The sequence below is a fragment of the Manacus candei genome, unplaced genomic scaffold, assembly GCF_025592945.1.
Source record: "Manacus candei isolate 608988 ecotype Guabito, Panama unplaced genomic scaffold, ASM2559294v1 h1tg000014l, whole genome shotgun sequence".
NCBI classification, from domain to species: domain Eukaryota; kingdom Metazoa; phylum Chordata; class Aves; order Passeriformes; family Pipridae; genus Manacus; species Manacus candei.
In genome coordinates this window covers 20,369,698-20,396,053 of record NW_026138062.1, presented here as the reverse complement: position 1 = coordinate 20,396,053, position 26,356 = coordinate 20,369,698, and the positions used below count along the sequence as shown (strand labels likewise).

Sequence of the window (26,356 nt, the reverse complement as noted above, 5' to 3'; positions counted from 1 at the left end):
ACTGGGTGAATTTCACACTCGTTTCTGGAAATACCATTGGTGTGAGTGTGGCAGAACAAACAAATGACTCCACATTAACTCCCATTTATCTGTAATTTCTGTCCACCAGTAATATAACTCATTAAAAAAAAATAATCAACAATGATCATCAGGTCTGGCAAAGAAAAATTTAGGTTGGTGGAAATACTATTAATATGTAAAATACTACTGCTCCTCTCCAGAAGCTGGGACAACACATGTTATTTGAAAATTCTTGTATTAGTATCTTGAACATCCATGCGTTAAGGAGTTCTTTTCACCTTTACTTAACATCAGTGACATCTCAGTATTTGGTACTTGTGAGCTACTCTTTCCCACCACATAAATCCTGGAAAAGAAGATGATGGGGTGGGGAGGAAAAGAAGAACACTTTTACAACTCACCTCTGCAGTACTTCCAGTGCTGGGTCCAAGCCTTTCAAACACACTGGGTCTTCGGGATGTGCTATCGGATATGGTCTTGGTATTTTCCACTGTGACCTTCCTTCTAATTTTTGACATTTTGTACTACTTCAACCAAAAAAAAAAGCAAAACTGTAAAATCCTTCAGTTTGGGGCTATTGACACTGAACTCACATGAATAAAATAGTATGGATATACGTTGTAAGAGTTGCTGCAGAGGTGATGAAGAAAGAAAAAGAAGTCATAAATGAGTGAAATGTATCTAATAACAAGGAATGCCTCTGATTTGAACTAGTCAGCTGAACACCAGTAATGACAATTTTTATTTTATGACCTGATTTGTATTCTTCAGCTTCCCCTTGGGAAAGATCATATGACATGTTATTCATTTGGGCAGCAACCACCACTCAGAACAGATGCTTTCTTTCATCATGTATTTTTGGGGCATGAACTCAAGTGACTTAAAGTGAATAGAACTTTTAATGTTATTGTACCAACCTCTCAGAAACCAGTTCCAACCACTAAAAATGGTTGCCATTTTTGAAACAAATTTCCAAAACTTAGAGCTCCATTTTTCCTCCTTTGTTGTGTATGACAACCTACTGAAAATCACCTTGATATCAAACACAGTCTGTGTTTGTTACTGGTTTGATTCCTACAACTATTTGGAACCACATGAGTTTAGGAAAAAAACAAAATCTCCAAAACAGTGATACATTTCTTAAGGTTCTCAAAAACTAGCTCTTTTTCATTAAGAAAAACAGATTTTAAAGGAAATACAGCATAACTTCGATAAACAAGAAGTCACAATTTATCTTACCTGAGAAAAGGAGTTATATATAGAAAGAAAAACATATTAAAAAAAAAAAAAAGGAAGACACACATTAAGCACTAGAAATAGGTTGTATAAAAAGGGCAGAATGGACCCCAACATCTATTGTCCATTCTTTACATGCTACTTGATCTACACAGAAATAAAATCAATTTGGGAACATCTGCCAGGTGCTGGACAATTTAGATACAGCTCAGAAAACCACCTCTTTGTTAAACTGCAAAGTGCCATCACTCTCATTAGTCAGCAGAGCATGATTAGCCAAACACTAATCCTCCTACCCTTCTGCTGCTGCCTCTTCTGCTCCTATCCACGCATCATTGCATTTACAACACACACACACACACACACACTCTTAAGCTAATTTCTCATACACTAACAGATTACAAATGTCAAGAAGTTCATCCATAGAGCCAGAATAATACAAATTTAAACTAACATCCACCAGAGTTGATTAATACACATTTTAACCATCTGATCAGCAATGTGTTCCCAGATTGTAAGGTTACATTTCACAGAAAAAAAATATTATAATGCATAAACATGGACACTTCATTATCTGAACCCTACAGTTACTTCTATGACAATATTTCCTTAGGAGTCTGACACCTGTGCACTTTCTACAAACAAAATGTTGTGCTGAAGCTCTTGCTAAGCACTTTAGCTCCTTTATAAACAACAGAAGAAAGCAAGCTTACACCATGTACTTGAGATTCCTCAGTAGAGCTCTACTCTACTGACTGCTTCTCCAAGCCTCTGATTATCTGAAGAATTTTGTCTCATAAGTAAGGTTCAGATAACCAAGACATTAACCAAGATGCTCAGGGAAAGTGAAAGTTAACCATATGGTGTATACCAAACATTAAAAACAATGGTTAACATCAATTAGTGGAAGCAGACAGTCAAACAGTAGAATTTGCCTGTAGTATGAAATTATTTGGGTTAGTAAAAACTGTGGAGAACAGAAATTTCCAGAAAGATCTAACTGAGTTAGAGAATTGAGTAATACAACAGCAGATGAAATGCAAATAAATACAATGCAATGCACACAAGGAGAAATGATTTTATCTAAATATTTGATGAGATCAAATTAGTCCAGTCTTCTGAGAAAAATAATTAGAAGTCATTGTGGACAGCTCAATGTGCAGCAGTAGTTATAAAGTCTGACAGGATAAACCATTAAAGTTAGAAAGCAAAACAATACCATGTCTCACCCAGCTGAGCACCCTTCCATTTCAGGATTCTCACTGAATTTCAGGAAAAAACCTACTAAATTTCTACAGTTTCACACAGCCACACCCTTTAGTAGAAGATATAAAAATCAACTGACACATGCAAAAGCATTTTTAGTAAGACAATCATATAACAACTACTGAATTTGGTTTAAATATTTACAGTTAAAAGAGCCATATCTGAAATAAAAAGGGTTAAAAGAATGACACTAGCAATGGCATAAGGAGAGCATTCAACACAAGAAGGACAGATGAGTGCACCTAATATGTAAGTACAGTACAGGCTGACATAGTAGTAGTATACAGAAAAATTATATTCATTTTGCCTTTCCATTTGAATGTACTTAGATTTTCACAGAAACAGAGGCAAAACTTTTGGTTTGAATGTTACTTTTTACTCAGCATATAGTTTCTTTTTGGAATTAACTTCTATAGGAAGTTATGATGATGACTAGGCTGAAAAGGATTGCTATAAGCATGAAGAGGATGAAGGGGGCAACATCATCATAACCGAACAGATAATTTAATTCCAACTGCATTCTTCCCCGTATTTTGGACAATAATTTCCCACAGGGAAATTAAGAAGAATACCATCCAACCCTGAATCTTCTAAGCTTTGCAAAATCCCCTATTAAAAAAAAACCCAAACAAAACAAGACTTGAGACGAGAAATGAAAAAACATACTATTTCCAGTAGCATTGTGTCAATTCTATTCTTCTATTCTGACCCATATCCACCAGTTTGCAGTTAACAACAGATATTTTATTAACAGAAGGGATATTTCATGATAGATTACTCCAAGCAAACAAAACCAGCATGCTGTGAGTGCACAGCATATTCACTTCTGTATGCACATATCACATGAGGATCTCACTCATGCAACAAGAACTTCAAGACATTTCACTGTTAAGTGAATATAACTGTTACCAAAGGCTGCAGGATTAGAGTCCAGACAGAGGCAAACTGAGGAATTTTCGCTATGTCAAACATTATATTGGAGAGATTGCATCTGAAAATGCAGATGCATTTTCATTCTTTGAAGACTGAGTTGAAAAAATAAATAGACTATTAAAACAATATTGAAAATTTCAGATGTATAATGCCAGTTTTTGTGTTTCTGACAAGCTTCCTTGTTCATAAACAAGTACTGTGAGGTGAAAAAATTACATGTTTCATTTCCAAATTTCTCAGTGTGCACATCAATGGACAATCTAAAACACTTTAAATGGAACATCCCATAAAGATTCCCATAACTCGCTCAGTTCTCACACATTTTCACCTTACGTTGTTTTAGCACTCATGATCACAGTCCTGCTATCAATCCCACACTGACAGCCAGTACAATGACTTTCCATCAAATGTCTGCCTCTGGATTACCATCTCCATAATAAACACTCACGTGGGTTAGACAGCACTGAGTATCAGTGTGGACCGAGCCTTGAGCATTCTCAACAGTTCAAATAATTACTACCACGATTTAAAAAAAAATTTAAAAATTTCTAAGTTGAAAATTATGCACTTTAGGTACGTGATATTGCATTGCCAAATCTACTTCGGGGCCCTGAAGTATCTGCAACTTGTGAAACAGCTAACTACCACTAAGTGAAATTAACTTCATCCTCCTAAAATAAATTCTATAACTAAGATTTTAACTGTAAAGTATCACTTTTCTACACATAAATAAGATCCATGACAACCTGTAGCAATAAATTAGAAATACTATAACGCTATGATAACTCACACACAGATGGTCTATGTTACTCTTTAAAGGAAGTAACTTTCCCAGACTGAGAGAATCTGTTAATAACATTAATTATACTACCACTTGAAGGAAAATATATTTCAGAGTATTACTCACATGAATAAACCTAAAATGTAAACAGACTTGAGAGAAGTGGGTGCACCTAGTGGGCACTAACCAAGGAACTGAAATCAATGAAGCACAATGTAATTGACACAGTACTCACTGAAATGTTACATTTTTATTACTAGTACTCCTGCATTTTGGTGTCAAGCATGCTTAAGATTTTTCTTCCATATTAGTGTGATATTGCACAAGCCACAATCAAGACACATCTGAAACATCTACTTTTCTAGTAGAGAAACCTAATCTAGCCCCCTGAAAAAAATGAATCCTAAAGGATTCTACCAGAAAACTAAAAACTGAGATGTAACAGAACAAAAGCAAAACTAAAAAAAAAAAATAAGAGATAAAATCTCTTAAAGAAGTCCAAGACATCACTCGTAAGCATGTCAATGTCTGTGCATGCACACACCACACAGAAGCTAAACATTATGTCACTTTAGAAAATCCTACCTGTGAAGAGATAAATAATATGACTTTTAAAATAACAAGCAAAATTATTTTAAAGTCCTACAGAAGTTCAGATACAAGCTGATTATAACACTCTATGAGAAACTAAATACGTGTTGAAAACTTAATAACAGCTTTGAGAATGGTTCCCTGCACTTTTCAAAATGAAGAGCTTTTACCTGACAAGGTTTTGGTTCCGATTACAATGTTAACATTTCCATGTCACAATACAAATAAAACAGTGATATTTGAAGGAACTCCACAGGTTTACTGCCTAAAAGTAATACTAAAAATGGTAATTTGTGTTCGTGTCGAACCTTCCAAAAAACCAGTCAAATACTCACACAAAGCCTGTTTGACAAAACAATAGCATTCTAAACTTACTTCAACAACTCCTTGCTGATAACCCATCACCATATTAACTTGAACCTGTTCCTCTAATTTAACACATGATATTTCTCCATTGGTAGAGACAAGGAACCGCTAACTATGTTTGCAAAGCATACAATCATGGTTGGCTTTCTACGAGTGAATAAATAAAAATATTAGGCCCCAGTATCACATTAGCAAGTATATAGTGTTCCATGTCTAACAAAGTGCTCATACTCAAAGAAGATGTTTCCCCAGACTGAGAGAGAGTCTACGCAGACTGGTGTGGACAGGTAACTCAGCTTTCACATGAAGCTTGCTGGATACGTGTTACCTCCAACCTGTGAGTTGGATCACCACATTAGCAAGCTGTCACTCTCAGCAAACATGCTGAGAAGCAGTGTGTATGATCTCGGGCACAGCCACACAGAGCCACACTTTTCAGATACTTCGTTCATGGGCCGAGTCTGTCCACTCCCGTCTGCACAGAAGCACCGTGAGTGTTTCACCACCGGCCCAAGATCCCTCACGGTCCTGGCCGCTAACCCCACTATATGCCAAAAACCTGTTCCTCTTGCAGAAGGTTGACAAGAAATCAACGGTGGAGTGAGAATCCATTGAGAAATCAAAGGTGAGGACCGAAGCAGACTATCCCTAACACACTAACCCAACACACCCAGGCTACTTCTGGAACGGATGGGAGTTAGCCGTAGTCGCTACCTGAAGGAATGGTGATAGCAGAATTTATACGAGCGAAATTAGTAGTCCCTCTTGAGCGTAAAAAGCAGAAACTATTTCACTGCCAGAAAGTGGGAGAAGAGCCCTACTCCAGTGGGGAAAAAACCAAAACCCAAACCAAACCAATCACGAACAACGAAGATCCGAGTACGTGGGAAGGAGTCTGCAGCACGGCCCCGGCCGGCGGGACGGCACCCCGGGCACAGGGCGGCATGGCCCCGCCGGGCACCCACCGCCGCCGCTCCCGGGGAGCGCCCGGGCGGCCCGAGGCCACGCACGGCGCTGGGTGGGAGCGCGGCCCTTCCCCGCCGCCGCGCTCCTTGGGCCCAACTCCCCCGAGGCCCGGCGGCCCCGCGCCAGGCCTGGCCGGGTGGGAAAGGTGCGGGGGACCCGTCCCGCCTCCCGGCCCCCCCTTCCGCGCCCGCGGCCGTGCCGCCGCACTCACCTGCTCCTTGCGCTGCCGCGCCGCTCCCCGCCGCCTCCTCCGCCGCCGCCCGGGGCGGAGAGGGTGGGAGGGGGCGAGGGGGGGGTCCGTCCTCCCGGGCCTGAGCGCAGAGCGGCGCGGGCAGGAGGGGGAGGAGCGCGCGGAGCGGCGCGCGCCCCCGCGGACCCGCCGCTCCCGCCCCGCGCGCCGGGACAGCCGCCGAGGGACCGCCGCCGCCGCCACCGCCTCCGCGCGCCCTTCCCGGCGGCCCTCGCGCCGCCCGCGCCGCCGCCGCCGCCACCGCCGAGGGTGATGACGATGTGATGACGATGGTGATGGCGGTGACGGTGACGCCGATGACGATGGCGGCGGCGGGAAGGGCGGAAGCGGCTGTGCCGCCATCTTGGGGAGGGCGGGGGAGGCGCCTGGCTCCGCCTCAGAGGGAGGCAACGGAGATGGTGAAGGGTCTGGAGTTTGAGTGGTGTGGGGAGCCGCTGAGGGGGCTGGGAGTGTTTAAGCTGGGAGAAAAGGAGACTCAGCGGGACTTATCACTTTCTACAGCTGCTTGAAAGGAGGCTGTAGCCAGGTGGGGGTCCGTCTCTTCTCCCAGGCGACAGGACAAGAGGACATGAGTTTAAACTGCATCGTGGAGGTTTAGGTTGGACATTAGGAGGAGTTTCTCCACAAAAAGGGCGATTAGACATTGTAATGAACTGTAATGAACCTCAGGGAGGTGGTGGAGTCACCATCCCTGTAGGTGTTTAAGAACAGACGGATGTGGCACTTTGCACCACGGTCTAGTTGACACGGTGGTGTTGTCCAGTCATAGGTTGGACTGGATGATCTCAGATCTTTTCCAACCTAACCATTTTTGTAATTCTGTGATCTTCAATTAAACCAGGTTGCTCAGAGCCCCATCCAACCTGGCTTTCAGTGTTTCCAGGGATGGGACATCCACCACCTCTGTGGCCAACTTGTGCCAGTGCTGCACCACTTGGATTGTAAAAAACTTCTTCCTTAATCTCAACCTGCCCTGTTTCAGTTTAAAACCATTGCCCCTTGTCCTGTCACCTTATAAGGGCCTTATAACATCTTATAAAGCCTAAAGGCCCGTGTTTTGCCACACAAACCCTTGGCTGCAGGATAAATGAACTTGGCTAATTGTAGTGGAGGCGCCTGTGGGCAGCTGCCCCTTGGTGGTTTAGCCATCTGTGTGTCCTTGCCTTTATTAAAACGTGCAGCAAGTTCTCATGTGAACATCCTTTTTATTTGACAGCAGAAACGATGAGTAGGGTTGTTTTCCTGGAAGGAAATCCTTTAGTAGCTCAAGTGACCGAAACGGAGGAACCTCTTCTATGAATGGAGTCTGCCCAGTAGTTGGTCAGAGGCCCATTCGAGGCTACATCACCTGGACCTCCCACTATCTGGTAGTACATCTGTGCTATTTTCCTCTTATAGAGTGCTCTCTCTATATGTGGTGCACTGAGCTACCATTGCAAGTATAGGTATATAGGTATGGTTGAAAATGACTGATGTATCCTAAAATATAGGAGGTGCAGTCATTCTTTTTTTTTTCAACCTATGTGGAAATAATAAAGCAGCAAGCTTTTTTATTACTTTTATAACTAAGTGCAGTAATGCTGGAATAAATTATATTCAGCGTCACAAATTTTGGAGAACGTGTTTAGCTATCTCTTTCACAGCAGAAAGTGCTTCTAAGCAAGTTGGCTTAATTTCTCGAGAAGGAAGCAAAAATCCATAAGTTCCCGTGTCTCGTAGCTCAAAGGTAAAAGAATATTTAATGCCAAGATCATAAGCCCAGTCGTCGGACCCTCCAGGAGCTAAATCTATGTCAGGAAGGGAAAATAGATAAATTACCTGAAGCCAGAACTTCAGTCTTCTGTTCAAAAGCTGTCTTCTGTTGCCAGCAAGGACATGCTGTAATGCCTGTCATTGCAGGAAAGTCGTACTTACAGATTGTCTGTGCCCCAGGACCAGGTCTATAAGTTTCCTTTGTTGTCCTCCTTATAGCTTTAGCTGCTTTCTTTGCCAGAGTGTCCTGAAATTAAAGAAAACATTATTAGCTTTAAGACCCTGTGATAATAGTTAGTATGTATTGAGTTAGAATTTATTTACACTGTGCTCTGGATCTTGCATTAGTTAAATACTTTTATAAAAAGTTCTAGAAAACCCACACAATGTGTAAAAATTTTCAGCATATGCCCATGCTGCAGACTGCCTTTCTGCTGTAGATAGATGAAAAAATATAGATAGCAGTAAACTGTTGTCAAACCACTTGTTCTCATTTGTCTCATATTTTTTCTTTTCTGCCACAGTATTTACGTGGTATTGACAAAAACGGCAGGAAAATATTTTAATTGAGAGAACTCTACCCTTAAGCCATAAAGAAAATTTAAATGCCCAGAATTAGAGCACCTCTTTCTACTTTACAGGGAAAGAGTCACAAATGCATTATTACTGTTTACTCACAACTTCACTTTTTAAATTGTGGTATATAAAACAGTTCATTTCAGGAAATTAATTGGTAACCAAGACATCACAGAATATATATGTTATTAGGAGTTAGTTTGTTCTATATTTACATTACTGCATTTTTTTTCATGTCTTCTGAACACACTGGCCTTAGTTACCAGTGGAAATGCTATACTGGACTGTATGGGATTTTGAAGTAGGAGGCTTCCAAAGAGTTAATTGTGTACTTTTTACAGTCCTCTTATATATACAACATTTCTTTTTAAAAAATAAAATGTTTTTTAAAATATTATTTTAAAAAATAAAATATGTTAAGTGGCATGGTAGATGCGGACGTTGAAAAGCAGTGTTGAAATGACAGCAGTGTGTGCAAATGTCAATCCTCTATAAACTCTCCTACTGTCTGTCCTTATGTCATACATGAAATTACCTGTCAGTATATGAAATTACCTGTCCACCTCAGACATGCACTGGCTTCCCAGATGGCAAATCCCAAAGCTGTCACCTGCTTTCTAATTGCCTTCCCATGTTTTCTGCTCCTTTCTTACCTTTGAGGCAGAAGCCCTTGCTGCAAATAGCAGAATTCATTGCCTCCGCACTTGGAGCTTAGGAAACACTGAAAGTGGGCTAGGAAGTACTGGAAAGGGAATCCCTTGCTCTGGAGATTTTGACATCTTTCCATAAGAAGAATATAACTAAGCTGTCCACCTACTCCTATGGCTTGATTACTCTGTGTTAGCACATCCCAGTTTAGCCTGGATATTTTTTCCACATCCAGACAAACCCAGAGTTTTATCATCAGTGGGAAAAAACAGCAGCTACTTTTTCTGCTTTGAATGCAGTCTGTCTTCAGGGAGAGTTTTTACTCTATGATTTGGTGGCTCAAGAATGTAAAATTCTACATAAGCAGAGTATGTGTTCCATCCTACCATTAAGACTATCTTAAGAAGTATCCCTAGCAAAAACCATAACAAAAGTAGCAAGGGTCCACCAGAACACCTCATTGCTTCGGTGTGTGAAAGGTGTTTTTCAGAGTTACACACCCAAGTAATTTCAGAATTTGTGTAAACCGTACAACATAATGAGGAATTTGCACATATATGTCTTTTCAAGGTGTCCAAAACAACATGACTCTGCTCTTTTAACAGCAGCTTCAACATATCAGGTGTTGTTGACGTGTTATCCATCTGGAATAAATATTTTCATTTTTCCATAGTCTTCAGAAGCAGATTGCTGACTTACGCACTACTAGACTAGCCCAGACTAATTTGTTAAGAGCATCAAGAAAAATCTCATTTTCTAATTCTTGATCCTCAGAAAACTGTGACTTCCTCACTACAAGGCTAACCAAGCAAGGTAAGTAGTTCTGAAATAATGTGAAACTTCAGGAGCTGGGAAGACTTACCAGCTCGTCATGGTCTTTGCTTCTGTTCGTAGTGTAAGAATATGGGAACAATACCAGTTGGGAGTAAGAGTGCATGGTTATGTAGGCTTTAATGGTGTTTTTGTGGTCTCTGACAAAGCGAGCCACTGCTTTCACTTCAGGCTCAGACTCTGGGTAGGGTCCACAGTATGTCTCCTGACATTCATAGGGAGATGCTCCTTGACCTGTAACAAAAAAGATGCACAGTTTTACTCCTTTACTTCTTTCCTTCTTCATTTCTGTTCATCTAATAAAAGAGCAGTGTATGATGCAAATACACAAGGCATCATGGATTCTGCCATGCTGTGGAAAGAACTTGCATGCTTGTAGAAATCTGTGCAAACCTACTAGGATTTCTCATCTACTGTGCTCTTGGAAACAATTGGAGAAGGTAGAAAAAAAATTGTTCAAAGACTGGATAAAAAGTCTAAGAAGAGAGGAATAATATGCTTAATTTAAAGTCATCACATGATTGTGAGATCGCATCTTAAAATTTAAGGGAACTACAGGAAAAGGGCAGTTCTAAGTGATTATTTATTCTTGGGGGAAAGCAAGCTCTCAATGGGGAGCTGAAGAAACATAAATCAAAATTTTTAAGAAAACACTGGAACAAGTTATCAAGAAGACAACTAGGATTCACTACTTCTGCTATCTTCTGAATAAGACCAAATAACTTTCTGGAAGCAGTCAGGATCTTTAGTGTATAGTGAAAAAATGCATGTTTTCCTGTAATAGCCATGGACAGTATAGCAATGGACTAAAATGACTGAAAACCATATAGAACATTAATGTCAGCTCTGAGTGAAGCCAGATCTGATCTATAAGGTAACGTTTTAAGATAGCTGTTCTACAGACTATTAAAAACTTGTTAAGTACTAAAGTGCCTGGAGTAAATTAATGCGATATAGCCTTCACAAGAAACACTAAGACCCAAAAAATCTTGGTTTGCTAGGCACTGTGGAAGGATGACTGAGGTGATCAGTTTGTACACCATGGTGGAGCACCTACTCAACTGGATAGTGCAACAGGCCTTGGGTGACATGGCGAGGGCCATCTCTTCCCTCTTTCCTCCTTCCCACCAGCAGCCTCCACCAATGTGCCATGGTGTGATGCAAGGGGCGGGATACAGGAGCCTGGATCTCTATTGTGCTGGGAAGAGGCTATTCCCTGGTTTGTCATCTGGGGAGAAAAAAATCCAGAGTCCCCAAAAAAAGTATCTAAAGCTGGGAAAGTTTTCACAGGTTCATAACACATACTTAGCTACATTTGTCTTTATATTAACTTTGTGAAATGGTAAATGAAAACGTTTTCAAAATAAAGAATTTTAAAGGCTAAAAGTGAGGCAGGGATACAATAGGAAGAAAATTATGTCCTACCACACCAGTGTGCATCAAAATTCCGGTTCATGTCAGTACCAATGCACTTGCTGTTACCATGCTTTGAGCGGCTTTTTCTCCAGAGGCGATTCTAATGAAAGAGACACACAAGTCGTGTTCAGGAAAAAAGCTGGAAAAATCAATGCACCATCTCCCTGGTTAGTTAACTGTGACTTCCCACTTGTGCCTCACAGTAATGTGCCAATGAAGGCCAAGGAAGATTCTAAAACCACAATCTGTTTGCCAGCAAGGCTAGATGATAAAAGGAAATGTTTGGGTAGGATAAGAAGTGGTCATATCTTGTCTGATTTCAATGTAATTTGAACTGTGGAAGGAGAGGAGAAGACAAATAGTTTGGCCAGGTATGTGAGTTTAAGAGATCACATAGGCATTGCTGCCAACACATGGAAGGTTGGAAATTTGGTGTGCAGCTGTTGAGGTGATGGTGCATAGTTATACAAGTGTGAGCCAAGCTCTGTTGAAGATTAAATGAGTAGGAGTGGAGAAGGAGATTTATTTTTTTTTATAACTTGAGTGAAGGATTAAAAAAATTGAAGAACCATCTCAACAGCTTGGGATTTCCAGCCAACAAATAAAACCCTGGACAAAAGGTACCTGTTGTACCTTCATTTATCTCAAACAAAAAGTACTCAGAGAAGAGAGCTGCCTTGCAGGAGTAAGGAGTGAGTTATTGGCTGTGCTGTAGGTGATGCAGGACACTCTCCAGCTTGTGATAGATTTTGCTGGTATTTATAACCTTGCTCCTGAAGGCTGACACAGGTGTTTCCTGACATTTGGAAGTATTAAAATACCAGGATGAGATTCTGTCATTTCCAAATGCATTCCTAGCAGATTGGAAAACATGAAGGTACTGTGGACAAAATGCCAAATAGTTGCAGTATTTGTTGTGATTTAAATAGGGCAAAGATACAGAAATTCCAAGCACGGGTTTAGAGTTTGGGGTATGCAGTTCCAGGATGAAAATGATGTTCTAAGCATGCACAGTACAACCTGTCAAAAAAGGTCTACATACGGAGGGATGGCTCCATGTGTACTCATAGCCATCCACATTTATCACAGGCATGACGTAGAAATCAAAGTGCTCCAGAAGCATTGTCATGGTTGGGTCTCTCTCACGCACATGGATTGCCTATAAAGCACAGGGGAAACTTATTAAAAGCATTCATAATAGTGTTTTTCTTGCCTTCCTAGAAAGGCACCTGGTGACATGTGTAAAATAATTGTGCAATTATCAGACAAGTCTGCCTCCTGATAAGGCACATCACATCACGGAAATTGCTGAATAGCAAAGCAGCTCTTTGCTTAGAACTGCCGTGGAGAGGGTAGGAATTGAATTGATACAGTCAATCAGATACACTCCAGTCCTTTAGTGTTAATAGGTGGTCATGAGATAGAATTGAAGCCTATTAATAGGAAGGTTTGAGCTTTTGCTGCTTCTGTAAATAATAGGAACCCTCCCTTCCACCCAAAATACCACAAAAGTAGCACAAAGTATAGCAAGCCTGAAAATAACAAGTAACATTTCAAGTGGCTTCTGTATATAACATTATTTCTCTGGTTGCATCGTGAGTTTAATGCAATCATATGACAAGAGCCAGTAAGATCTACTTTGCTAATTTTGTCTCACAGCTTATTCTGAAGGCTTTAGTGATACCTACCCTGGTTGTTGGTCCATGACGCAGGAATAAATTTTAACCTAAATAAGTGGGATTGTTACTATTAGAATAGACTAAGTCCTTAGTCATATATTTGCTTCTTTTTTTCTTTACAACTTACTTAAACCACCTTCTTTCATTTTAAATCCTTCTCGGTTTTCCTCAGGCAATGGTCTTCTTTTGTCTAAATGAGAAATGTCAATCTTTCTACAATCTTAACGACAAAATTAAATGATAAAGAGTGGACCCATTATAAACAATGCCTAGGATTTGCTAGAGAGAGAGGGTGGTTTTAATGTATGTGTGCAGATCTGTATTGATGTCAGATTTTAAAATGTTACTTCATGGAGTGATATGGAAATAAAATTTTAATTTAAAACATGTAAATTAGATCAAAGGTATGGAGAACCTAAATGTTCAGCTTGTTACTTCTGAAAATTGCTGCAGGGACGTGTCACTGGCAAAGTGACAGCACAGATGGTAATTATTTGGAGCAGCATGAAAAGGGCAAATGCATTTCTCTCAAATGGAACCTTGAAGGCTGGAATTATCAGTGTGTCACAAGGTACATTCAGCTGTATCTGTCCCTAACTCCTGTAATATCCTTTCAAATATTATAGTTATTGAGGCTTTATAGTTGTGACTGATGACAGGAATAAATACTTCTTCTCCTTTATTATTATTATTATTATTAAAATTAACATTATTTAGTTCCATCACAACCAAACCACAATTCATGTTCAAGGACTCATCTATGTTGTTTTTTCTAACTACAGTACTGGTGATTGTGAAGTCTCATCTAGCTTATTTTTACTGTGAGCTTTGCTTTTGTAAAAAAGTAACAATAAATAATATCTCAGAATATTAACTGAGCAAGATGGACAACCTTGTCTGGGCCAGAAAGGCCTTAGGAACCTTTACCTAGTCCATAACAGGAACTGGACCTGCAGCTCAGCATAAAAAGTAGAGCAGAGATGCCTTAGGTTCAACAAGACTAAGGCAATGTATGTTAAAATCCAGGTGAAAATTGTAGGCATTATATCTTTTGATGTACTTTTGTTCACTATCCTGAGCAGTATAGATATCAAAAATATAAAGATAGATGTGACTATTGGTCTGCAGCTGCACATCAAGACTGATCGATCTAAACCTGTTCTACAGGCTCATCCCATCAGTGATTTTCTGGTTCCCATGAACTCTGTGCATGGCTGGTGTTGTTGGTCACGTTCTGGAGGTCTGAAATGAGGGTATCTCTAGCAGGGCTAGAAGGTGGCTTGTGTGGCTTTATTCTCTGCATAAGGCAGATCCAGAAAAAAGCAGGAGCGCAAATAAAAAACGCAGAGGCAGGAGGAACAGTAGCAGCAGGTGATGCATCCCAGCAAGTGATAAGCAGAGATTGCTGGTGTGCATGCTGGTGTTGAGCTATGCCATGCCTGGATCAGGCAAGTGTGGGGTACCTATTGCTCTAGAAGGGCATCTAGGGAGAGAGCCAAGAGTTGTAGGACAGCTTGAGCTCACCCTGGATGTCTTCCCATCCACTCCAGGCAGTGCCAGATGCAGTAATATGGACATGAACCACTGTGTGCTGCATGACCCATAGCCAAGACCATTCCTTGAATCCACATGGCAGTGAAGACTTAGCCCTAGCAGATTATCAAAATGTGCTTTTTCTGGCATGGCAGCTCCTTCCCTGACCATTCTTAATTATAAATGTCTCTGTTGAATTTTCTGCACACGTTTTTTTCATACTTGAAAGTACATTTGAGCTCATTTGCATTTAATCCCTGTGACTTTGTGCCTCTCTCTCTCACACACATCCCCTCCTATCTACTGACACGAACACACATGCACACACACACTCACTGTTATGTATGCAACTTAGACACAAATCTCATGTGTTGGTGTTGTGGAAGTAAATGGATTAAGGTTTTATGGAGCTTAGAGCGCAATTGGACAAAGGTAAATGGCATCAGGATTTTTTGCTTTGCTTTGACAGCAGTAATCAGATGTGATTATCTACTCACATGGCCTATGAACCACAGGCAAAAAGCAGGAGAAATCCATTCTCTAGCATGGATACCACAGTCAATCCATATGGCACTTTTGGATTTTTCCTGGCTTTTAGAAATCTGACAAAAGAGAAATTGCATTACAATGTCACCATTGTAAAGGGTCCCACAGAAAAGTGGAAGTGAAAGGGTAAATAAGATGGAAGAAGAAGCATCTGTCTTGTAGGGAGAGCTCAGACTGATCCTGGGCCAGGATGCAGCCACCAGTTATGTTCACATACAGACAGCCACATTCAGTCTGCTTGCAAGGTCCTAACATAAACACCAAGATTACGGCAAGACCTGGGGTCAAGAGAGTCTGTCATCAGCTATGCAGAGCAGCAAACTAGATTGGTTTCATAGTCAACAGGGGAGGGTATCCACTGTGCCAGTATTTCATGCCTTTGGATGATGGCCAAATGTGACCCAACAAGGAACCTGATGTCATCAAATGCATTTGCAGCAGTAATGCACCTTACTAGAACAACTCAGGAAACTTCTAAAAACCACAAAAATATGCATTTAAGTATAGATTTAAGGAAGTGTTCTGGCCAAGCCCCATCACTTGCTTACATTATTACTTGGCAAGTTTTTGCAGTAAGTCACAGCTGTACCTTCAGGACATAAAGCGGTCTCTTTTCATATGATGATCCAATATATATTTTCTGTAGGAGATCAGAGTGAACTTTGACTACTTCTTCCATCCAACGGTATATCTGCAAGGGTGAAGTTAGGATATAGATACTCTGTTGTTTTCCTTCATCTCTGAAAGTGACTTAAATTCATTCTACCTTTCAAAATCCTACCTCTTTACATAATGGGAAAGAAAAATGAATAATTCGGCCCACTTACTACTTGCCTGACTCTAATTTCTCTTAAAACAAACAGTAAGATACAATCACAACACAGTCCAAGTATAGGCCTGAAATTCCTCTTTAGTTCTATTTGGTTAAATTATTATTCATTTCATGTTTCAAATATTTACGTGTTTGTTTTTTGACTTCATTTTTCTTCTGTATTGACTGCCTTTGAATGGCAGTTTGAGACAATACATGTATGAGAGATTTTGTCTGGTGCTTATTTCTTTCTTTATGAAAGCATTGCAAGAAATAAAACTCTAAATTGTTGAGACATACAATGATAATTATTACCTGTTGATGTTTTCTTTCCCTTTATCTCTATTCTCAATCATGAGACAAATTTCACCCTTTGAATCTACAGATGTTTACAACAAAAATATCTTACTTCTTTCATTGAATGGTAGTTTTCATAATAAGAAGAAGATCTGCGTGGGTTGACTGTGTCATTGACAGTCTGTTTTTCAATAAATCCTTGAACATCTCCTATCAAGACTCTGAATAACAAAGGAAAAGCACAACCTCCTGTTAAATAAATGACAAACAACTTCACAGAAACATTCATGACAACAAATAAAAAATACATACTTGTGTTGGATGGCCAGTTGCCTTAACTGGGCTTTTGTGCTATTTATGTTGGATGCTCTGACATAGAAATGGACTTCTCTGTCCTTCTTAATGTTTTCAACCACAACAGGTTGCCAGAGAATGACCTACAAATTTTCCAAAAACATTTCATTTTTTTAACTGAGGAAAAAATATTCTTACTAACATTTAATAAGCATTTTGAAAATAATGAAAGCATATGCTTGCAATTTAAGAGACCCCTCGAAACAAGCAGTTTAATGTTGCCTGTGATGTGTTATAGCATTCTGCTACTGCTGGAAATGAAATGCGTGTATTTAAGAAATGTTTGTAATGACTTCTGCACATAAATTCATAAATCAAGAACAAAGACGGGAACATAACCTTTGCTGAGATAGTATTTCTAGTATAATAGATATATTTAGCTGGTTATTATGTTACATGTTTTCAAGTCTGCTGAGAGTTATTTTCCCTGAGGGTATTTGGAGAATTAATGAAGATCAGACCAGTCTTTGTAGTTATTGTATTCTCTGATGACTTTGATCAGGGAGGAAATAAATGCCAGAAGGGGTTTGAATATAAGTCAAGTTGAAGCAGCAATACAGAGATTAAACATGGGAGGAAAATAAGAAAATGAGATTCTTCTTGGTAAAATTAAATATTTTACAATAATAAAATCTGAAGCCAACATATTCAATAAAAGACTGAAACTTTAGAACTAATAATACGAAAAGATCTAAGGGTGACAGCAGAAGATTAGGCATAAAATTAGAGTGTGAAAAAAATCAGCATAACTCTTGGATCCGTTTTTATGGCATCATACTTAATGGAGTCACCAGACAATAAGGTTTATTTTGTTTCCTTCCTGGTGCAGTTGCACCAGGAATATTGTATCCAACTTAGGGCACCATGTTTCCAGGCATGTATCACCTGTCAGCTGTTGACCTCATTTCTCAGAGAGAACGTGTCTGCAAAATCATACAGAAAACTCATCCACGCGTTTGATCAAGACTTTGGAGCAATAGATGTTAAAACATTTGGCCCCTGGATGTGTTACTGCAAGGTGCTATACAAATGGTTGAGTTAGTCTCGGTGTAGCCATCTGAAACATTATTGGCAGAGTAGTGGCAGCATCACATGGATCAACATTGTTTGGAAAACCCATCCAAGAAGCAAGCTGGATGTTGCTGTCCCTGTTGCCCTGGCTAGCCTGCTGTGTGCACTGATGTGCACCAGTTCAGGTGTAGTTTCTCTTTGGCATAGACATTCTTTGAATTGAGAGTAAGGAAAACTAAGCAACTCTGGTTTAACCCAGCTGAGGTGGCAGAGGAGCAATGAATGGGGGTAAATGGGAAACTTTGGTAATGCATATGATTATTGTTCTCTTTACCCATCATCAGCAATGGTCAATTCTGCCCCATGGGCAGCTACAAGAGGCTCCTGTAGGTGCTCCTGTGTCTGGGTCTTCTGATGAATGCTGCATGCAATGTGTGTGCTGTAAGAACAAAGCATTTCTTTTGGCTTATGTTTTTACTTCCCAGCTTTTGCAGGAGTAGCACCTATAATTAGCCTGATAATTCCTCCTGTAAGATGCTAATTTTGTGTTGCTTCTTTTTTGCTAAATTGTAGATGTTACAATTTGTTGGGAGGTATTGTTTGTGTCTTCCCTTTCCCTTTCCCTTACCCTTTCCCTTTCCCATTCCCCCCTTTCTGTTTTCCTCTATAACTTGCCTAATTTTTAGCAGTGGAAAAAAAATTGCCCAATTTATAACCCATGAAAAATGTTTGTTTTGTATATTCACATAAGTGATTTGGTAGGAACCATCACATGCCCTCTCTGCACTGACTGTGGTGCAGTTGTTCTTCCTGACTTCCTGGGGCTCCTGTGAACAAGAAAGTGAAGAATTACAGTAGTAAGGAAAAGTTGGAGGAGGGGAGATTTATATTTGTACAGCAAAAGATATGGATATGTGAGTTGACTTCTGGAGATGGAAAAGAGCAAGGAAGGCTATCAAAAGGTTTTTAAGAACTTAAGGGAAGGATTAGAAGATGGTGGTAGGGACAACAGAAGACTAGTGGGATTTTGGGATGGACATAGAATGAATAGGAGCCAAGAAAGACAAAATAAGACGGGGCATTGACACCATTGAAAGCTCTCAGTCATCTGAAACACATCCTCAATCATTCTGAAGGAATGGTTACACCTTTGTTGCAGAGTGTTGGCTTCAAACTGGTGGGAGGGTGTGATTGGGCAAATGAAGAGATGTCTCAATTTAATTAAATACTCTTTTATCTAATGAAAGACAGAAGTAAAAATAATAAAAAGTATTGTTTAAGATATTTTTATATTCTAAATGCTACTTGAAGAAAAATACCACAAAAATGCAGTCCTAATCTTCAAAGGTCTGCAAGGCACATGGGTCAGGATTGCATTGGTCAAAAGTGCTGAGGTTGCCTAGCAAATGTATTTCTATTTACTGTGTGCTGGTGCTTTGCCAATTTGGCAGTGTCTTAATATACAAAATCAATCGCAGAAATATGAGCTGTGATATAATTCATTACTGTAACATTTTGGAGGGGTCTCCTTGTGTAAATCAGGAGGTAGTGGAGCAATGAAAACCAAGCATTTATTGAGTTGCTGTACTAGAACAAATGAATGAAAGTGGGCTAAATCTTTCTTTTGGAGGAGAAGCAGTATTAGGGCACTTGAGGGAAAAGTTTGGCCTAGAGACCGGAGAGACAGAAGAATCTGTTTACCTCAGTCGTGTTCAGTAAATTCTGAAGGTCTTCAACTTGTTCATCTGTTTGTGGGAGAGCCCACAAAACTTCATCCCTGAAAAATAAGGGTATTTAGTAAAACACAGGTATTTGGAAAAGCTCCAGTTTATGCAAACGTAGAGAAGCAGGCTTGGCCTTTCTCATCTTCCCTGGCTTGGCTGCCATGAACTCAAAGACGATTCAAGAGTGAAGATGCTGGGCCCTGTTCCAGCCTCTGCTTCTGCAAATAGGTAAAATCCATGACAGAGGTGGTACAGGGCTGTGGTAGCCAATATCTACTGCTGGATGCTGAGATTGCTACTAAAAGCTGGCACCAGCGTAACAGCCACAAGCCCCAGCCCCCATCGTGCGACAGCGCTGGTGGACTTCGTTTTGTAGATGTGCATTCCTACTCTGGTCTAGTTTTTCTGATCTCCCTATTTGTGTATCTCTGCCAAGTAACATTTCAGCTGGTCTGTACCACTGTCCTCCCCATCTTTGCCTGATAACTTATATTCCCTTTCTACTTGAAAACCGTGGTCTGAATGTGCTGTACATGACATGGTGCTTCCCAGCTACTCCATGCTTGATCCCACTGTTGGTGACAGAAATGCAATTCACTTTGTGGAAAGAAAAAATACCACTCTGCATTGTAAATTGAGCCTTGATCTTCAGTGCCCTGCAAACCATGTAGTTCAAAATTACACTGGATAGATCATTAAAATAATTACTGTATGTAGAAGAAGGAGACTCCACGGAATGTCAGACCCCTATCTGCAAAAACTGTCCTGAAAAGAAAACAGGAAGGGGTCTCAAAACTAGTGTTTTCAAGCAGCAGAACATGATTGTCACAGCTCATTGTTGTGACTGATTTCAAGCAGAAACCTGACAGCATCTGGCAACCAGATTCATCTTTGCTTTTAGCCAGGCTCCAAGCAATCACTGTTGTTTCTCATGCAGAACCAATATGCCAACCCTATTTTTGCCTCCATCATCATTTGACAGAGCATCAAGAAGCAATCAGGGATAGGCAAAGTTGGCAGTTTGCCTATTTCTTTAGGTAAGTCCACTCTGAAGTCTGTGTTTGAGGCTACGTTAAAAGTGAATTTGTCTTCTCAGAGCTGGGGAAGTCTTTTCACAGGGAGACCAGAAAAGGCCTGCTGGATCTGGTTTCATCCTATGATTCCCACATCCTGAGTACCAAAATGAGAAAGCTGGTATGTGCTTGTACTCCACTGTTTGTTGCACAAATATTTCAGCTGGTACAATTCCTCTATAGCTCTCATAATAGGCCCTGAATACACTGAATAAGATGATCAAAATTCTGTCCTTGCACTTGTAGTCATCTTTAACATGGGGAATATTAACAGCCAAAATTGTAGTTGTTGGGTTTCTCAGTTCCTCTGCTTTGATTTGGCATTATACCCTTTCATCTGTATTCTGCCCCACTCTTGTTAACACTCAGACAAAAGCTTTAATTACTGCCTTTATACCGATCCCAGAAACAACCCTCCACCCTCAGCTTCCTTGCCCTGCCTGCTGCACCTGTACAGCTGGACATGGTCATCTTAAACACACCTCTTTCTTTCACTTTCTGTTCTCATGTCCTGCTTCCCTGGTTGCTCTTTGAGTTTGTCCTTAAAAGGATCCCTCTTGTTCTTCTCCAGCTTCCTGCCAGGGTTCCACTGGGCTCTGACACTATTCCCCATTTCTTTCTCTTCTCCTTTTTACCTCTGGGAAAATAAAAGTCCCACTGCCATCCCCACACTACAATGCTCAGGTCTTACCCTGTAAATATGACAAAGTGAGTGGGATGCGTTACTGTTCAGTTTAGATGGATTTGATATCTTCACCTGAGCTAGGCACTGTCTTAATAAAGGAAAAGGCATTTTGGAGTCAGGTTAAACTGAGCTAATTTAGGTGTGTGTGCAAACCTGGAATGAACTGTCACCTAAATACACGTATTTTTCTCCTCTAACTGTACAGTGAGGGGAAGTGGACCTGTTCCCATGCAGAACTATGTAGAAATCCCATATAGTCATATGAATCCCACCCAGGGGCCACCATCTCACACATAGGTATAAATCTGTGCCAGCTTTGTGCAGGAATCTCAGGCTCTTCATCCCTCATCTCCATTGCATTTCTAGTCGCTAGAAAGGCTGTCAGCATCACATTACACAGGCCCACAAAAACAAGGCATCAGCATGGATGTGTCTCTCTGTCCTCATAACATGGCTTCATTTAAACCTTGCATATTCTTTCTGACTAACATCTCCAGAAGAGAGGCCTCCCTAATTGTCTTCAGCTGAACGTCTTACCCTGGCTCTAACGGGCAGTGTCAGTAGAGCAGTGCTGCCAGCATCTTCTCCTGTTCTCCTGGACCATGGAAGATGTTCATCTGCGTGGAGCACAGATGTCTTTTTGTGGGCTCTCTCTACTCCCGCCCTGCTGACTCTCAGCCTCTAGCCTTGTCCCTTTTCCTACACGTGAGGTAAGTGCCTTTCCAGTGTTATTAACTTCTCCACAAGTCTCACAATGTTGAGTATTTGTTATAGAAGTCCAAATGCAGTAATCACACTATAACCTTGCAAGGGAGGCTTTAATACATTCCTGGGAAATCCTCCAACACTAGCATTCAAATAAAAGTCAGATAGAATGCATCACCTTTTAAATCTCATTGTTTTAGCCATTTTCATAACTGGGGCTGGGAGGATTAGACTCATGCTTTCCAATGGGAAATGTCATATTCTTCTGTAAGGGTCAGATAGTGTTTTATTTAAACATTAAATAAATGAACCTTCAAGTAGCACAGAGCAATACTGTTCCAGTGAATTCACCTAAAACCATATTTAAGCGTCCCTCCACTGTAATCCTCACACCTCCATAGCAATCCACAAGAAAATATGATTGCAACATAGGGGTGAAAGTTCTTCTTTTTAAGGCATGAACTTAGTGGTGTTCAGGTCTGCCACTGGCATGTGGTGCAGAGTCACAGAAGGGCTGTGAGTCATTCACTAGTTTTTGTGTAGGTATTTCAGTCCTGGGAGCAGGTTATATTTAATCATAGGTTGTTCAGCTTTTCTTAATATCACCACATGAAGAACTTATACTTTTAGTTTTGCCTATTAAAACATGTTGTACGTGCAGAAAATAAAAGCATTTTGCCTGTCTTCATCTCTGACATATGTTCTTGTGTTTTAAGAAAGCATTTGGTTTCAGGGCATTTCTGAAGTTTACCAATAGGTAACGATAAAGTGTTTCTGAAACATTGCACAAATACCAAATGGTTATTCAAAAATGATTTATGCTTGGAAAAACAATCATAAAAGCTGCTTTGAAAAGAAAACATTGTTAGCACTTTCTGAAATGGTTTCCCTTTCTACTTCAAGAAGTAATCCATTTAAGATCTTGTTTTAAGGCAAATGAAGCAAATTATTTTTTCCCATTAAGTTTCAGAATTCCCTTTACTGGCATTCAAAAGCACTTAATGAACAGAAATGATTTGCACTGAGACCAAAAAGAATAATTTTAATATGATTAAAAACATAGGATTTATGGATGCAAAGAAGACTTAAAATAATTCCATTTCCTCCACCATCTATATGTTAAATTGAACTACATATCCAATTACAAGGGCCATAAATAAATGTCAGCCTTTGCCAAATGTTTTCTTATGCAACTTGAAATTATTTTTCCTCAATACTTTCCCTGTCCCTCTCACCACACACTAAAAGCTCAGCACAATTAGCAGATATTTACCTTGGAAGAGTGAAGACATGCTTCTCTTGAATCCAGATAAATAGGGTAAAAAATAGCAGGTAAAACTTCATCTTCGTGGCATCCACAATTAAATGCAATTGGAAAGCAAAGGGTTCAGGACCCACATTATTGATTTTAAAAACGTTATTTAAAGAGTAGTTAAAATTTAATACTGCTTCTCACCTCAACTCCAAGCTCCTGGTGGCTAAGTCAATATGGCAGGGCTCCCTAAGGAGGTCCTGCTTGTATTGATGTCATTCACATAAGAGAGTATAAAATACATTTTGGACATTTTCATATTGACAAGTCACTTTGTCATCTCGGTCTTTGTGTTACTTCATTGTGGCTAGAATCACAGACATGAGAAAGAACACCAAGCACAAAGCTTTTGTGAACCTCTAATATTTGTGGAAGTCCAGAAGCGTGCTCTGCATCCAGCACTCCTATAAGACATCACAGCTAAGCATGAAGCTGGGTCAGAGCAGTGGGAATGAGATTATTAAGTCCAAATAGAAAAATCCTGAGCAGGTAATCTTCTTCTGCTGGTATTTGCTAGCAGAGAAAACAAGGAGCAAGTGGGACATATGTTTCTGTGATGGTCTGACATCCACGTATTTTCCATATGTCACACTAGGTTAGCTTCTCAAGAAAAAATACAAATGACTCTTCATCTCATTATTTATTTTTGCATACCTCAAGATTTGCTTCCCATATCTGTATCCACAGTTGTCCAGACAGGACATGCTCAAAAACTGTATGAATTTGACATGTCCAGAATAGATGATTTCCATCTATGGATTTACTGTTCTTGAACAGTAAATCCAAACTTGACTAGGACACAACTTATTATCATGGTCCAAGTCCTCTTCTTCCATGCACCAACATAACAGTTCCAGGCATGGCACTGTTTAGAAAACACCCCAATAGCAGCCTTACAAGGAGGAAACTTTACATCTTCGGCATCAGATCCACCCTGATGTTAGCTCTTGGCTGAGTATGTTGTACAGGTGCAGAACGAAGGGATAAAACTGGTTGTCGATTTTCAGGTTTTTCAGGTGAGTGGTCCCCAGAAACACAATATGGCTTTCTGCCAGAGGGAATTCATTCCAGAAGAGGACTGAAGAGTGAATCAATATGCACACAATGGGTGAAAAATGCCTGGGAAAAAGCCCTGGAGCTAAGGTTATGTGAACTAGATTTCATCCATCAGCATCCTCTAAAACAGCTCTGGAGTCATCTGGATCAGAGCCAGTTCTCCAGATAGGCAGGCAATCAGGACTTTGGAACTCAAATGCAGTCCTGGCTTTTTTTTTTTTTTTTTAATTTGGCAGGGGGCAGATCTGTTCTAAGAAGTCAGACAGCTAAGTTTAAGATGACAGCAGAGGTGAATCATGCTCCCCAATGAGTACCCTGGAGTTAATGTCTCTGGAAATACACCAACACTGAAAATGCCCAAACTAGAGCTGTGCAAAAACCGGATATCAAAGGGAAAGGGAAAAAAAAGGCTCATGGGAAGCTATACCACTAACACCTTACCTAGATTTTGTAGTTCCTATTTGATCTTTTCTAGATGTTGTTCAAACAAACAAAAAGTTCTGGTAGGGTACAGAGGGCATTCCCAGAAAGGGCAGTGGGCAGTGCTCTGCCATGAAGGTTGATATTTAAACCAAAGGTTCAGATACTCTTTCCTCACGTAGGCAAAAGGAATCTGCCAACGTAGGATAAAAGACAGGAAACTTGGTCATCCAGACCCTGTTTTTTCTGGAAATGTCTGATGCGCAGATATGAAGAAAAATTTGACCTACTGAGATAGGTTTAGCAGAAGAGATTGAAAAGCTGATGGAGCTGGGCTGCTGGTATTGAAGGAAATAAAAGGATCATATCTCTGCATGTCTTAAAGTGATAATTAAGTGGGAGAAGGGAACACTTTCTCCTATCTATCTGAGAAGAAAGTTTTGGACAAATGGTAGGTGTAAGGTATTTTTGAATGTTGGTTGCTTTTCCGGTGGGTTCTCCAGCTTGTTGTAAAGTGACAGTTCACATGGAGTTTGAAAGCTGCTGATTTCCCACTTGCTTTTGGTTTCTGGAATGCACTGGAAATATTTGTTACAAAAAAAATGAAAAATGGGTCTTTGAGGAAACTGATGGCAATAGAGGAAATTCTGAGGGAAGGACAAATCAGAGTCTTGTGGTAGCTAAGGCTCTGCAGAGGTTAAAACAATAAACAGTAAATGTAGAATGAAAGATCTAAAAATAAACAAAAAATAAAATGGAAGGTGTGACTGGGCAGGAGGAAGAAATGTATATCCTCAGGCCTCTTGGTTGTCTGAAAGCCTCAGAGTTCTCATAACTCAAAGTAGGACACAAACCCGCTTTCTCTCAAGTGTGTGCTGGACATTGCTTATTTGGATCTGTCATCTTCCTCTTTTTTTTTACCTTTCCATTAATATTTAAACAATGCAGTCACCATCCTCCTCACCATCTCTGGCCATTGTCCTTGGGTGACTAAATGGCAGCTTTGCACTCACTAGAGCCTCTAGCTCCATCCCAGCACCACCACCCCAGCACCAGAAGCCAAAATGTTTGAATCTGCTTGCCTAAAATGAGGTTCCTGGTCAGCAAGCAGCTCCATAAATTGAGCTGATTTCCCATTGCAAAGATGTCTGTGCTGTGGCACACTCCACACACAAAGGCAATTTCTATGACCCTTCTGTCTTTAAGCAGGTCAGATTTCCTTTCTTGGTCGTATCTATTTATACTGTGCTGATGTGATTTGCTCTAATGAACAACCAGATGCACACTGATTACCCCCAAATCCTTGTGAGCTGTTAAAGGAGCATTCTAGGTGTGCCCAGCCAGAATATCAGTTAAAAAACTACCAACATAATAGAAAGGGGTGGGAATGTATTCAGGCACCAAATTTAAGCATTAACTGCCCTGCTTCCACCCAGCTGTTAGGGGTTATCATTTGTGCTTTGACTTATGTCAACATTCCCTTGTCTCATCCTTTAGGAAGAGAGAATCAACTTCTC

General features: G+C 40.3%; 2 protein-coding genes across 6 annotated transcripts in view; both read right to left on the bottom strand.

Moving 5' to 3' along the window:
* ZC3H13 (zinc finger CCCH-type containing 13) overlaps nucleotides 1-7,778 on the bottom strand; it is a 47,366-nt gene extending 39,588 nt beyond the window's left edge. For 2 of the 5 annotated variants that reach the window (XM_051778667.1, XM_051778668.1), the window contains exons 1-2: nucleotides 6,372-7,778; nucleotides 423-545 (exon numbers count right to left, since the gene is read on the bottom strand). In XM_051778667.1, coding sequence (XP_051634627.1) covers nucleotides 423-545; nucleotides 6,372-6,752 — 504 coding nt within the window. In that variant the 5' untranslated portion in view covers nucleotides 6,753-7,778. Of the gene's footprint in view, nucleotides 1-422; nucleotides 549-6,060; nucleotides 6,242-6,371 lie in introns of those variants that run through there. The other 3 variants (XM_051778670.1, XM_051778671.1, XM_051778669.1) reach the window with 3 other exon arrangements.
* A 134-nt stretch (nucleotides 7,779-7,912) lies between these two features.
* Nucleotides 7,913-23,453, bottom strand: CPB2 (carboxypeptidase B2). Its single transcript, XM_051778737.1, has 11 exons — nucleotides 23,325-23,453; nucleotides 19,566-19,641; nucleotides 16,812-16,936; nucleotides 16,612-16,720; nucleotides 15,981-16,082; nucleotides 15,343-15,447; nucleotides 12,676-12,792; nucleotides 11,643-11,733; nucleotides 10,249-10,451; nucleotides 8,325-8,409; nucleotides 7,913-8,197 (listed from the first exon to the last, which is right to left on the bottom strand). Exons 1-11 carry the CDS (start codon nucleotides 23,393-23,395, stop codon nucleotides 8,013-8,015), a joined length of 1,269 nt encoding a protein of 422 aa, XP_051634697.1. The 5' UTR covers nucleotides 23,396-23,453; the 3' UTR covers nucleotides 7,913-8,012.
* Nucleotides 23,454-26,356: the final 2,903 nt, after the last annotated feature.

Excerpts from the sequence above, each read along its gene's own strand:
- CPB2 (XM_051778737.1), bottom strand. The coding sequence starts at position 23,395 with ATGAAGTTTTACCTGCTATTTTTTACCCTATTTATCTGGATTCAAGAG. Across the intron at positions 19,642-23,324 it reads CATGTCTTCACTCTTCCAAG|GGATGAAGTTTTGTGGGCTC; the intron begins GTAAATATCTGC and ends CTTATTTTTCAG. Across the intron at positions 11,734-12,675 it reads ACACATGGAGCCATCCCTCC|AATCGCCTCTGGAGAAAAAG; the intron begins GTATGTAGACCT and ends CTCTTTCATTAG.